The sequence below is a fragment of the Siphateles boraxobius genome, unplaced genomic scaffold, assembly GCF_051911475.1.
Source record: "Siphateles boraxobius isolate OS27281-9 unplaced genomic scaffold, OSU_SipBor_1 43, whole genome shotgun sequence".
Classification (NCBI taxonomy): domain Eukaryota; kingdom Metazoa; phylum Chordata; class Actinopteri; order Cypriniformes; family Leuciscidae; genus Siphateles; species Siphateles boraxobius.
The window spans coordinates 2,966,435-2,981,402 of record NW_027509064.1 but is presented as its reverse complement, the minus strand read 5'-3'; the positions used below and the strand labels follow the sequence as shown (position 1 = coordinate 2,981,402).

The 14,968-nt window shown below is 35.3% G+C and overlaps 1 protein-coding gene across 1 annotated transcript; it reads right to left on the bottom strand.

The window, feature by feature from the left end:
* Window positions 1-1,295: 1,295 nt before the first annotated feature.
* On the bottom strand, window positions 1,296-4,841 carry LOC143708839 (uncharacterized). Its single transcript, XM_077200152.1, has 4 exons — window positions 4,747-4,841; window positions 3,720-3,808; window positions 2,124-2,216; window positions 1,296-2,014 (listed from the first exon to the last, which is right to left on the bottom strand). Exons 3-4 carry the CDS (start codon window positions 2,160-2,162, stop codon window positions 1,697-1,699), a joined length of 357 nt encoding a protein of 118 aa, XP_077056267.1. The 5' UTR covers window positions 2,163-2,216; window positions 3,720-3,808; window positions 4,747-4,841; the 3' UTR covers window positions 1,296-1,696.
* Between the last annotated feature and the right edge of the window lie 10,127 nt (window positions 4,842-14,968).

Here is a 14,968-nt window from a genome sequence, read left to right as displayed (position 1 = left end):
GCGTCAATAAAACCATACCAATTTGAGCCCGAATCAGACCCAGAGAATGTTAGTGAAGATGATCGAGCAGAACCTGTTCAAGAACGGCTGTTAAACGACGTTTCAGAAAGGTTTGTTTTTTGTTGACTCATTACCTTTTAGATACGCTGTTATTTAATTGTACTAATTATTAAATTATTACAAAAAATTAAGCTTCATAAACAAGAATTTCATATAATCGTTCTAACAAATTATACTACAGTCCTCAAAGGGATTTTTTTTTGAGTAAAGACTGCGGATCTATAGTGATCGTTACTGACTGTATGGCACGGTTACTTTTGTATTTTTAGAACGATTGTAGCCAAATATCTGTCGCCAGAACTATTAACCCAAAACTAACACTAAACATTGGCTTTACTGCAGTAGCCAAATCAAACACTGTACAGAACCATGTTTTGCATGCCTGTAGATAAACAAGCGATAAACAATACCTAAAAGCTCTAATCAAAGAATAATTTACTCTAATTCCAAGTTCGCTGTTGAGATTTAAAAAAAGTTTGTAACGTTAGGTGTTTGTCGGATAACGTTAAGTATGAATGAACATTTAACAAACTGGTTTGCAGAGCCAAACAGCGTTGTCATTTGTTTACTTCCTTGCAACAACGTACAATTAACAATACGAACTATTACAGGAAAACACATCGACGAAAAATAAATCATACTTACAGGTTGTGGTCCGTAAACAACAGCTTCTGTTCTTACAGTTGGAACTGCTCCATCTTTCAGCACAAGCCTTTGTGCGAATCCCGCATTGAACTCGCAAAGATTGTGGAAGCTTACCTCGTAAAATGTGCAGTACAGAGAGCGAGATTTGGGTAATAATTAACCATTGATCCCTAACTCCCGCGACCCTAGGAAGGCTGAAGAAAGTAGACCTGCAATCCGGGCACTGATGAAAATAACAGTGTTTCGACGACATTTTGTGGCAACAACACTCCTATACCACAACTCTTCTCCAACGCAATATAAAATGGCCTCGCCCCCCTTATTTAGTATTCTTCACTCAAAAAAATGATATGTTGGACTAACTTAACTTTTTTATGTCAACAGAATGCACATAACTGGGTTATGTTGGATTTAAGTAACATTATTTATTTCGGTAAACGTAAGTGAATTACTTAAGGTAAATGCAATGTTGTTTAGTTGAATCAACTTACCAGTCTTGGTTTTGTTTTAAACAATAAAGTTAATTAACTACAATTATCCTAAAATTAATTTTTTTAAATTCATCCAAAATAAATAATCCATTTTCATTCTGTTCCATTTTTTATTGAATCCATTCAATAACAATTCTGAAAACTTTCAACCAAAATTCCAACAAGAATAACTTGTACAAAATATGTAATCTCAAAAGACTAACTTTACTTTTCAAAATGTAAAGAATCTGCTTATTACAAGAAAATAAAAATAAATAAAAGCATGTTGTCTTTAAATTAAAGGATTTATAAAATATTCACATACATGTGTTATACTTGAAAAATAATAGCAGTCTTCTTTTGCCTCCTTTTAATTGCATAAAAACAAAACAAAAAAAACAACAGTATTATGTATGTACTTTATGCAACAGTATGCAACATTATGGAGAAAACAAACTCCATTACGCCTTCCTGGCTCTTGGTCCTGACATCAAGTTACTCCTGACATCAAGTTACAGCGTTTACGAAAGGAGTTTATTTTTCAGGACCTGGACCTTGTTTGAAAGCTTGTGTGCATCTAGCTCCATAAAAATCTTTTGAAATACTTCAAAAGTGTACCTCAGGTCCTGTGGGTAAGCCAAGTTTAAAGTGTAAATTAGACCAAGCATCACAGAACAAGCATTAGCCACATTGTTCAGGTTTTCGAGTATTTGGACGCCTTCAATGATAATGCCGACATCTTCATAAGCGTCTGTAGCATCTGCCCCTTCATGTACGATGACATAAATGCCTAGGGTGGTGTTGCGCACTGAAGTTTGGGCTTCATCATGTTCAACATCCTAAAAAAGTAAAACACAAATAGAAATAATTAATAACAGATCTGGGGTGAAAGTGGGAGTTGGTTGTAAAGAAACATACAATAGTTTTTTTTTTAAGTAAATAACTTACCAAGTACTCCTTCACAAGGTTTGTGGGGTCTTCGTTCATGTAAACCGTAACGGCTTTCAAGATGCATTCCCGTTTTTTTTCGATGGTGTCATTCTGAAAAAATTTGAAATGAGCATTAGTTAGCACTTTGCTTTTTAGACTTGTTACTGTACCTGTAACATTTTAAGTAGCATTATACAGATTATTCCACTGTGATGTTTTCATTCAAGTCAAGTTTGTCATTCTTGTGATTACATGAAGAAACAGAAAAACTGAGAAAGATTAAATCCAGAAGAGCTGCGTCAACATCTCCAAGACACCTGAAGAAACCTTCCTGCAAAGCTAACTGAAAAACTATGAGCAAGTGTACCTGGACAAAAGCAAAGGCTGGTCACACCAAGTATTGGTTTTATGTAGTTAATAGAAGTTAAGTAAATAAAATCTATTTATGGCATTATGTTTTAAAACAGTACAAAAATTACTGTAGCTTCGCAGGAAGGTTTCTTCAGGTGTCTTAGAGATGTTGACGCAGATCTTCTGGATTGAATCTTTCTCAGTGTTTCTGTTTCTTCATGTAATCATAGACAGACTTGATGATGATGAGATCCAATCTCTGTGTGGATCATATTGGCTATTGTCAGACTCCTTGTGCATATAAAGATGTCACTGGATTATTACAATTAATGGCAAAAAGAATGTTTGGAAATGTAAACCGACATTTTGTACAGACACACTGCAGTAAAAGATTTAAATACCTGGCTTAAAACCATTTTTTTGGGTTCTGTTTCTCTTGGCCTCAAAACATACTCCACGGAGTCTACAACTTTAAAATTTTCCCTGTAATATTCTTTACGCTTAAATGCAGAGGCTAGTGGACCACCATGCTTTATTGCTGTGAGTAAAGGATTTGTTGTACTTAAAGATGTAACAAGGTCTTTGACTAGAAACTCATCATTGTCAATCCTGTGCTTTTGTAAGGTGTCTACAATAATTCTGTATGACAAAGGGAAAGAAGCATCACTCAGTAAATAATGCAAGTCCTCCAACAACTCATCGACAGCTGTGCCTGGGACATGATAGGGATTCTCAAGCTTCAACAGCAAGGAAGCAAATTTTAGCTCTACCAACTTTGGCAAGTTCTCTGGAACCTCTCCTGTATCAATACAATCGGAATCCTCCTCTAACGTAGATGTATTGATTTCTTCGTTTGAAAGAGTGTCATCAGATATTCCTCTTACTTCTTGTGTTTTCACTATTCCTTCCTTAAAATCAGTCAACGAACACTGACAATGTTTTCGCCTCTTATGTGAATTAAATGTGCTATACACATTTGATTTAAACAAGCAGTCCTTAAACATACAACTTACTGTCTCATGACTGCGCAAATGCTTATTTATGTGGAGAAAGTAATAATTTACTGAAGGAATGTCAGTAACACCACAAACATGACAATTTATCTTTGTACTTTCGCTAGAATTTTGCTTTTGAGGTTGCTGCTCACTACCATGTGATCTGCATAAGTGGGACCGCAGTGCATTCCAGGTTTTAAAAGTGCATGGACAGTAAGAATATGCGCATGGATATGCTTGTCTGCGGCCATAGTGTCCATGTACCAACCTGAAGTGTTTTAAAAGCTTTGATCTTGATGTGTGAGACGAGCCACAATCTCTGCACAGCCACATGTAGGACTCTAGAACTCCAAAACTCTGTGAGAAAAAACAAGATGTAAGTCACCAAAGAATAATAATGATATAAACAACACTGTGACACTTTATAATAACGTTCAGTTATAAGTGACTTAAAAGTTATTAGTTAATGATAAACTAATAATTTACAAAACATGTCTATATTCACATATGATTAATAAGTGCTGTGCTAACATTTTATGAATGTTTTGTTAAATTAGTTATAAGTCACTAATAAGGTTATTAGTTAATGATGAACTAATCATTTACAAAACATGACTACATTCATAAATGACTAATAAGTGGTATGCAATTTTTTTATATTTTTGTTAATTCAGATATAAGTAATTTATAAATTATTAGTTAATACAGGTTTATAAATTATTAATAAGTGGTATGCTATACAGTAAAAATCTGTATATCCATGATAAATAGTTTACACTTTAGATTAGGCCTAACCACCAAGCTTGTATTACTTAGCTAACATCAGATGCCATCTTATTCACATGTCAAATGTGTTTATAGCTGTTATTTGGGTCTTCCAAAGTTTGAGAGTTAACATTTGACATTAAATAAAAATGCTCAACACCATTATTTGAGACAGTTATTAAAACTGATAACATTACTAAAATGTGAAAGTGCTTTGCTTTATACAGTAACGTACACACAACAATCTCTGTCAACACATAAATGGAGAAACTCTTATTAACTAACAATTTAATAAGTTATTTGTGTCTTTGTGTGAGGAAATTCACATCAAAGTTAACAAGTATGCATATTATAAAAGATCGAAACACACGAATGTAACGTTATGCCTAACGTTAACTAACAAAAATGCGAAAACCAGACGAGGAACGCGGCAACTTCATTAAAATAGCCTAACATACAAAACATGATATCCGCGATAATCTACTGACAGCTTCTAGCTTATATAAATGCATAAAAGTAAAATACCTCACCTCTGTGTCCACAAAGACAAAACGTTGATTGTGAAATGTTGCATTTGACTGCACAAAATGGCGATGAGGGAATTTGAGTGAGCTGAAGGATCGTTGGATGTGCTTTCCATCTGCGCATGTGCAAATACAGCTCCACCTGCTGACCAAAGTGCGGTACTGCAGAAGCAACATAACTGCATTTCATTCATTTAACACAAATGAGCTGTGTAAATGGGAAATATCACTTTTTCTAATTTTGTCAACACAACTGTTTTAATTTTAATGCACAAACGTAAGAGCATTATTTAATTTAAACATAATTAGATTCTTAGGACCAACAACTACCAATTTTCATTTTTTTGAGTGTTGGAGGAGGGGTTTATTGGGGTTGCTGAGTCAGCAACCCTGGAGGAATGTTGTGTAGTCCAAAACCGGCTGTTTGCTGTAGTCCTTAGAAATTGATTTCTTTAAAAGCAAATATCTCTGTTTGCTTTGAACTTTGAGCGCTGTAACTTTGCAGATGTTGTTTATGCTCAAACAGCAACATTACACACTAACTAAAGTTAGAAAATTGAAATCGTGTTTTACCACCCTTTTAAAGTTTAGTTCAAAGTTTTGGTGTGTTTTGTCATTTTTATTAGTTTTTTATACACTCTAAAAAAGATGGTTCTTTAAAGGTTCTTTACATGCATCCTATCATCCATATGCTAAAATTGTTATTTGTGTTAGAGTTTATTCCCGCCTTTTTGTTTTTCAAATCTGTAACTGTCAAAGATTCCTCATTACTGATTTTCTGGAGCTCTGCTATAGGCCTACAACAGTTACTACACAGACTGTCAACATACGTTACTCTCAACAGGTCAATTATTTATTTCTTAAAATGTCTATAAATTATAACTTTAAAAGTTGTAACAATCATTTCCTAACAATCATGTCTTTTTCTCTTTTTTAATTTAACAGAACATGTGCGTGTGAGCAGCTCTGTTCAGTTAAAGGATACTCATCTTCTCCACAAAGTAACAGAGATATGGAATTTATTATCCATATTGTTAGAATTTTTTTAAATGACTTAATGCCTAAACATACCCAGTCACAAAAAAGCTATACAATGACTTTATATCACTTTTCCTTTTAACATGGTAAAGGGCTCATTCTGTCCATTTTTGCTAATTTTGGCCTTCATGAACAAATGGAAGGGACAAAATGTAACTCTAAACTCAAATGTTATTTCAGATGCTGTCCCGTACCATAACCTCATCATTAATCTGCAGAGAGAAACTGTCACTCAGAATACACACATAATGAAGGACGTAAAGACATCAAAAGGGGATTGTGAAGATATTTCACTGGAACTTGGTCTTCACTATACATCTAAATCGTGTTCAATGTCAATTGTTATTTATTTATGTATTCAGCTAACCTCTGTTGTTAAAGCAGTCATTTTTGCTACAATCTGCGATGCCAATAAAAAATAAAAGTTCCTAATTGACATAACATGCTGTTTTTTTTTAATGTAAACCCCAAATAGAGGCAACAGGATATTAGGCAGATAGAGGGCTAAAAAAAACAATATTAATAAATAATTTATATAAAAAAATAATATTAATCATAGTAATATTAGTAATATGAAGATACTAATATAAATGAAAATAAATATAGTTGAAAAGGTTATTTATAACACCATTAAAGGTCCTATAGCACTTTCAAAGCATGGTTCTTTATGGAACCTTATAAAAAGGGTTCTATTTAGTACCAAAAAGGGTTCTGTTGAATAACCCTAATTCCTACTGTTTAGAACCATTTTTCTTAAAAGTGTATGTCTATATAGTTTTTATTATTATTTATTTCAGTTTTACTTCTATTTATTTTAGTAATAAACTAAATGAAAATAAGAAATGTTGTCTTGGTAACTAAAAACTGAGTTTTTAAACAATTTTATTTCAGTAAACATTTTTTTTTTATTTCAAGTGATGAACATGTTTGTATGGTTTTAATTTTATTTGACTAATAATAACGCATGTTCACAGCATTCACGGGACAGTAATGGCTGGAAGGGCATCATGCTGATGTGTGGAACTTGTTCCACTAATCACGCATGCCATCTAGTGGCCATAATTAAGCCAATTGCTTATTTTGGTAGCATCCTCTAAATGTCTCAATAAATTCTCTAAATATAAAAGGAATTTAATTTTCTCAGTTTAGAATAGGCCATATTAGTCAGTTATTCTGGTAATATAGTCTCTCTTTTTACTTTAATCATATTTGAAGAAAACTCTTCCGAGGTCACGGTTGGTGGGGGTCTAGGAGTGGGCCCGAATTTGTGTACACAATATACTGATTCACGATGATAGAGCTGATTGAGATGCACCCTTAGAAACTGTGACAACCAAGGAAACGGAAAGGAAAAGCGGGAAACAATGAGAAACTAAAATTCCATGAAACACAAAACTATACACGTAGGCTACAAACATATACCATATACAGTTATTTATGTTATGTATGAGTGAAAAGTCCATTAATTATGTTTTTACTTTTTACAGTCATGAAGGAAGTGTTTTATTAAAGTGGGTCAGAGGCAAGCAGCTCCTAAAACAAAACAAAAACCTTTCCTGTTCCTCTTACCATCAGATTTTCAAATGTGATTTAAAATGTGTAGCTTGTTACAGAAAACATTAAAACTAGCATAGATAGCATGCATACTGCATATTATGTTGGCTTATTAGAGGTTTATCATAGTATTTAAAGAGCACAGAGTTTGTATAAAGTCTGCCGTCGAATGGATGGGCACATTTTCATTTCTGCTTTTATTCAAGCTTAAAACATTTACCCTCACACATCCATCCTTACAGTGACGTGCGGTCTGGGTAGGCAAACTAGGCACTGCCTACCCTGCCAAAATTCAAAAATAAAAATGTTTATTAAATAATAAACGTGTCTTGTGGTTTATATATGCAATATGTGTACTATTCCAATTGTTTAGACGTTATGATGACAAATGTAGCAGTTACGCATAATCAAATAAAAAACAAATGGTAGATAAGCAGTGCTTTTACTGTCCATTCATTGCAGAAGACAAGCGAAAAACCAACATGTAGCCTACGACAAAAAGCACAAATCTGCTGTGCCTTTGGACGTAAATATGTTATGCCAGTAATCATCTCCGTTACGTATCAGACATGGACCAATTAAAATCGAGATATTACTGGACATTTGCGCAGTTGACGTCATTACACCACAGCTATGTCTAATCCCCGCCAAATTCAAAGTAAAAATGACAGCACCGGCCGTGATTACGGAGTTAAGACATTTTTCCAAGCTCGATTTTAATTCAAAATCTGAGTTAATAGCAAGAGGGAGGTCTACGCCAAGTCTTTTCTTTTGTAAGAAAAGATTGGCTATGTGGCTGTGCTAACAATCTACCGATTGGTGAGTCAAAAACTATTTTGGGCTTAATATTGAATTCATAAATGTGGTTGAATTAATGCAAGCCATTTGCCTTCATATTCAATTGAGCAGACTTGCTGACTGACAAACATGTGCGGCAAGCCGTTTTAACTTTTATTCATTTCCAGGATATGAATTTTTGAAATCAACAATTGAATTCTTGATATCAACAATTGAATTCTTGATATCAACAATTGAATTCTTGATATCAACAATTGAATTCTTGATATCAACAATTGTATTTTCACTAGTGAAATGTCACCATATGCTGCCATTAAAAATCAATTGTTGATATCAACAATTTATTTCTTACTAGTAGAAATATAATTTTTGATATCAATAATTACATTGTTACTAGTAAAAATGTGAATTCCTGATATCAATAATTAGATTGTCACTAGTCTAAATGAAATCAATAATTATAATTTTAACTAGTGAAAATTGAATTGTTGATAAAGGATTCATATCCTGGAAATGAATAAAAGTTGAAACGGCTTGCCATACTGTGCAACAATTAAGGATTAAGAATGGTTGCATTCTGATGCTGGAGTGGACATTAACTACCTGTGTGCGAGCGAGCGAGCGAGAGAGCGAGAGCGAGAGAAAGAGAGAGAGAACTATATACATCCTGATTTGTTAATTTCTTGATATGCCGCGCTTGTGCGTAACGTTTACTGTTATTACGTATTATTAGCCTAAACAATAAATGAGGTAATCTGGCTTTCATGACTCAGTGCCTAGCCTCTTTAAGACATCACCACACGTCACTGCATCCTTATCTGTGAAATCTAAAACCGTAAGTATGCATGTTTATAAACGTTCTGAGATAAAAGACTAAGATATGCATTTTTAGAATCAGTAGACAAAGGTAGGAAAATGAAGACAGTGAAGAGTAATGGAACATCTGTAAATATGGCACCTTCTGACAGCACCCGAAATATACACAATGCGGTTTTTAACAGCCTATCCCACCAGGATTTGACTCTCTAAATGCTCTGCTTAAAGTTTAGCTTAGGCTCTGTAACTAATGTGAATTTGCAGAACAGTGTTCTGAACATTTAAAAAAAAAAGAAAAAAGTGTTTTTCTTAACAGTCCATCAAACAAGTGTTTTTACAAAATATTTCCAATTTTACCAAAATTGTCCAATGTACAATAGTGCTGTAATCGTCACAGTTTGTAGCAAACACGTAGATGAGGATGAAGGCTCAAAAGTACTTTAATCTGTTCCTGTTACCTGAAAGTTGTATTTAACAGCCACATTGACAAAACAGGACAAACAGAACCGAAACTCAGAGAACTTAATTACTGGAGACAATGGGGTGCAGACAGGCTGTGACACAGCTGAACTAAATGACAAATCAATTAACAGCCATGACAAAAAAAAAAAAACGGTGTGTGACTGTCACAGTAATAGTAAACCAGTCATTTTAAAATGTGTGTTCAGTCTGTTTAATCTTATAATTAATGCATAATCTTACCTGTGTTAGATCATCAGCAAGCGTATCCCACTCACGCCATAATCCATTCTCCTTTTTAATGACTCACTGTAAATTACATAACCTTAACATCATAGTTCGAATTACGGGGGATATTGGGGGGGTCCGACCCCCCTAGATGAGACTTGGACCCTCCCAAAAGGGATGAAAATAATAATTTGGGGGGTACTGAAAAAAATTTAATAAAATATAATGTTTGCCTATCCAAAATTGTATGTATTTAAATGCAGTATTACCATCACATGCCAACAATTCAGGAAATAATCTAATGAAATACGATTTTCAAATCCTCACTCCCCATTGGGCTGTACCATTTCTCTGGTACGTTCAGACTGTGTTCTTTGCTATGGTTCTGTGATATCACTTAACTAGCTGTCAAAAAGTATGTACCTGGTGTGTGAGCGAAAAATTAAGAGTAAGTGGCTGAATCAACTTTAATCTCTGCCTATAGTTTTGACTGCCATGTATATCATCATGCGTTGTGCTTTGTGGTAAAGGTTATGAGCAGCTTGTAATCTAAACAGGTTTGTTCATAGTGTTTCTCTCATCTATAATGAAGTCATAGTCTAGCTTGCTAAAAGTTCACGCAGCTCCTGAAGCTTTCTGTACCAATATTGTCCATATCTTGGTGAATGCAACCAAGAATGGTTGCATTAATGCAAGCACTTGTTTATTATCTCACGGACAAGGTTGTCGGATGGAAACGTGCTCAAATGTGTGTGTTTGAATTTCGCATATAGATTAGTGGTTCTCGTGTATAAGCCTATATAAAATGGAGAGAAATTACGTCACCAGACGAAATAGCTGTACCCCTGAAGCTCACAGTATAATTCGAACACTGCTTAACATACACAGACATATCTAAACCATTCTGTAGGTGGAGACTGTGAGTTCAATTGAAAATTATTGCTGGTATTGCAAAGAGTTAATTAACTTTATTATAAGATTTATTTATTACAGTTTTGCTCATTTGTAGTATTACCCAAAGCCAAGTTTCACAGCAACCCAACTCATCGAATCTTCCACACCTGAACAGTTACGCTAAATTGGCATTTCCCAATTTATTTCTAATGTATCATATAATTAATTAACAAGTGAAATATTGCAGAAATGTCTGGTTCTACTAAGAGTGCCAGTCACACTACTGCATATTGGGTTACTTTCTTAAAAATAAATGAATTGTGAATTTAATGTACTTTAATGGATTGACAGCCCTTATGTTTCTGCAATGTCTGGAGATTTGAAAGAAAAACTGAAATCTACACCCCTGGAGGCACACGTACCCCTAGGGAATCACTGGGCTGTGTCAAGCAGGTGTGATCATTAAATGAGGGTCAATGGTAACAGATTAAAGGTGGAAAACTAGAACAAAGGAAACATGTGACTGAAGACAATCAAACTAAAAGTCCATGAAAAGGAAACTGAACACACATTATACATTATATACTAACTCTAATCAGACTTACTTATTACACTCACCAAACAGTTTATTGTTTATAGGTGCACCTGTTCAATGCAAATATCTCACCAGCCAATCACATTGCAGAATCTCAAAGAATTTAAGCATAGACATGGTCAAGATGATCTGAAGTTCAAACTGAGCATCTGAATGGGGAAGATAGGTGATTTAAGTCACTTTGAACATGGCATGGTTGTTGGTGCCAGACAGGCTGGTCTGAGTATTTCAGAAACTGCTAAACTACTGGAATTTTCACACACAACCAGCTATAGGGTTTACAGAGAATGGTCAGAAAAAGAGAAAATAACCAGTGAGCAGCAGTTCTGTGGGCGAAAGTGCCTTGTTGATGCTAGAGGTCACAGGAGAATGGCTAGACTGGTTTGAGCAACAGTAACTCAAATAACCTCAAATAACCAGATGTGGACTTTTGCTGCTGTAGCCCATCTGCTTCAAATAATAATTAAACATGTTGAACCAGATGGGCTACAGCAGCAGAAGAACATACTGGGTGTCACTCCTCTTAGATAAGAACAGGAATCTGAGGCTACCATTCACACTGGCTCACCAAAATTGGACAATAGAAGATTGGAAATACATTGCCTGGTCTGATGAGTCTCAATTTCTGCTGCGACATTCAGATGGTAGGGTCAGAATTTGGTGTAAACAACATGAAAGCACGGTCCATCCTACCCTGTATCAACGGTTCAGGCTGATGGTGGTGTTGTAATTGGTGAGGGGAAATTTTCTTGGCATATGATGGGCCCTCTTAAAGGGGCATTCGGCAAGTATTTCAACTCAATAAATCCGTTTAGAAATCATTTGGATGGTTTAATAACCTGTTTTGGTGAAAATGGTGAATTTCCCCGCTCCCCCCAGGTTCCCAGCCGGAAAACTAACCTTGCAACATCGGGATATCCCGATAAAGCTATTATCTAACGTCCCGATAAGATGGAAATGGACAGTCTTGTGAGAAGCGAGAACGAGCAAGAAACACGAACTGCTTTACGACAATTCGACATAAACACACACGCCACCCTCAATGTGTATGATGTATTACCCACCTCGGAAGACATAGCTCCACACGATAAAGTTGGCCGGCTCCGATAATAACAAATGCACATGAGTGGTAGAAAGGGGGAGGAGGGTGCCGCATGTGAGTTTTTTTTTTTACGACAGTGTTGTGAAATATACGCCTCACAGCTGTAGGGGGAGCACGGTGAGAAAACATGCGACAACAAAAATGAAAATCAGAAAGAAATAGCTAGAGTTACAGAGTTCCCCTTTAATACCAACTGAGCATCATTTAAATGCTAGACTACATGAGTATTGTTTCTGACCATGTCCATCCCATTATGAGCACAGTTTTCCCTTCTTCTGACATTCTACTTCTAGCAGAATAACACGCCATGTCATAAAACTTAAATCGTCTCAAACTGTTATCTTAAACATGACAATGGGTTCACCTTACTCAAATGGTGGAGGCACAGCCACTTAATCTCAATCCAATAGGGGACTTTTGGGATGGTGGAATGAGAGATTTGCATCATGGATGTGCAGCCGACAAATCTGAAGTAACTGCGTTATGCTTGAATGTCAAAACTGAAATCTCCGAGGAATGTTTCCTGAACATTGTTGAATCCAGCCATGAACAATTGAAGCAGTTCTGAAGTCAAAAGGGGGTCCAACTCTGTACTAGCACAGTGTACCTAATACATTGGCCAGTGAGTGTATCAATACTCCCAGTTTCTGTTAATTGGGAGGGCTCTGAAATAAAACAGTTGAGGACCACTGGTTTACACATTTCAAGTTCCCGTTTTACTAGTCACACTTTTTCAGCTTTTGTGGCAAATCTTCTGACATCCTTTCTAATTTGTAGACCACAGAGAATCATTCTAAATGGCAACTCATGGAGGGCAATATGAAATTCCAACATTATCAGGTCACACAGTTTAAAGTAAACAATGCATTCCTCCTAGACTTAACAAGAAGTGATTATTCATAATCTTGCAAAAGAAAAGAATTGCAGGCAGAAATCAACAACCAATCCACAGTCCATTTCTTCATATCCCCTTTGATGGATTTTGTACCAATATTCTGTTGAATATTCACAATCTCCTGTATATGCTATTTTTTCTTGATAGTACAGTATCTATTATTCATGCATGTATGTGGTTTTGCTTTAGCCCAAATATTAACTGCTTGGTGATAATGATGAGTTCACTCACTTAATATTGACAGTCTGAGATGTGAAAGCAGGTCAATCGATGTGTATAAGTCTAGACTCCTAGAAGCATGAAGCATTGTCCAAGACTGAAGTAACTAGACAATAGGACTAGTTTACTGTTAACAAAATCAGTCTAAACAAGACTTTATGACTCATACTAACGTCATTGTCTGTGCATAGCTGGAAACAATATGGAAGATCTCCAATGCAAGTGTCTTTTCTCTCAATATAGTTGCTGCTATAAAAAAATGTGGTGAATTGAATACAACAGAAAGGATCTAGTACCTTCTACACTGAAGTCAGTGTAAACTATTAAACAAATTTTACATCTTTTAAAGGGATGGTACACCAAAAAAAGAGACAGTACACCCCCCAAAAACAATTAAAAAAAATCGAGTTATCAGGTTTATCACGAAGTTGTCCTTGTGAAAAAGTGTGCTTAGTCAAATTAAATGTTTTACCGTAAGTACACATTACTCTGTACTTAAATGATTAATTACAACAAGGACACCTTAAAATAAAGTGTAACCTAATTTAGTTTATCTTTCCAGCATTAAAAACTTAACATAAAATTGCTTGATTTCACTGTTAAATCAAAAAATAAATAACATACAGTCAGCTCTCCACATAACTGCTGGAAAGTAGGGACATTTTCCTGAAAAGTCCACTCTAGAAAAAAAAAATCTAATAAATAATACACATTGCAACGAGGTGATAACCTACAGTCTATGTTTATTCACAACAGGACAATGACCATTTGATAATTGTTACATCCTCTCTGAGATAAACTGTGATACTTTAACCAAAAATAATCCAAATACAGCTAAATTTAGAGTGGAAAACAGCACCCTGACAGACCCCTGAAGTGTGGCCCGTCGATACCAAGATGTTTTTACAAAGGGAAACATAAACATGCATGTGGGTCTGAGGGTGCTGTATAGCATCAGATAATGTACAGTAGAAGTATGATCATGGTTGAGTCACACATTATTTCACTGCCTTAAAGTACCTGCCTTTATGTTACATACAGAGACAGATCAAAGCGATATTGAGCACAATGGAAACTACTAACCATTGTTTTTCCTAACAAACCGTATCTCACTTTGTAAATCACATTTAAGCTCTTGTAGTTGTAAAAATGATTTGACATTTTTAGACCACATAAACAGGATATGCTGTATATATCTGATGAAGTTCAGCACAACAGTAGCCAACATTCTCCTTATATGATTCCAATCAACTTTCACTACCTCCATTCGGTGGAGCATTTCAGTGGAATAGCATATGTGTATAAATTATATACATTTCGGATACCATATAAAGCAAAGTGATTTATAGTGATGACATGAACTATGTGCCCATCTCAAGTTTTGTGTTATATTGTGTTTAATACAGTTTTTTTTTCATCATTCATCAAGTTGAATAGGTCAGTGAATAGAAACTTGTGTGGAGAACTGTATTTGTCAGGGATGTCTGAAGGAAGGACCCAAGAGCGATAGCAGATTAACAATGTCTTTAATATAACAAAGGAATGCGCCTCGTAGGGCTAGCAACAGAAAGTCTGTCATTAAATGCTGCAAACAATAGAGAAGTAACCCTGGGCTGGGCTGGCGGGTCCC

Coding starts and splice junctions, on each gene's coding strand:
- LOC143708839 (XM_077200152.1), bottom strand. CDS start 2,162: ATGAACGAAGACCCCACAAACCTTGTGAAGGAGTACTTG. Junction 2,015..2,123: donor ACCTTGTGAAGGAGTACTTG/GTAAGTTATTTA, acceptor TTACTTTTTTAG/GATGTTGAACATGATGAAGC.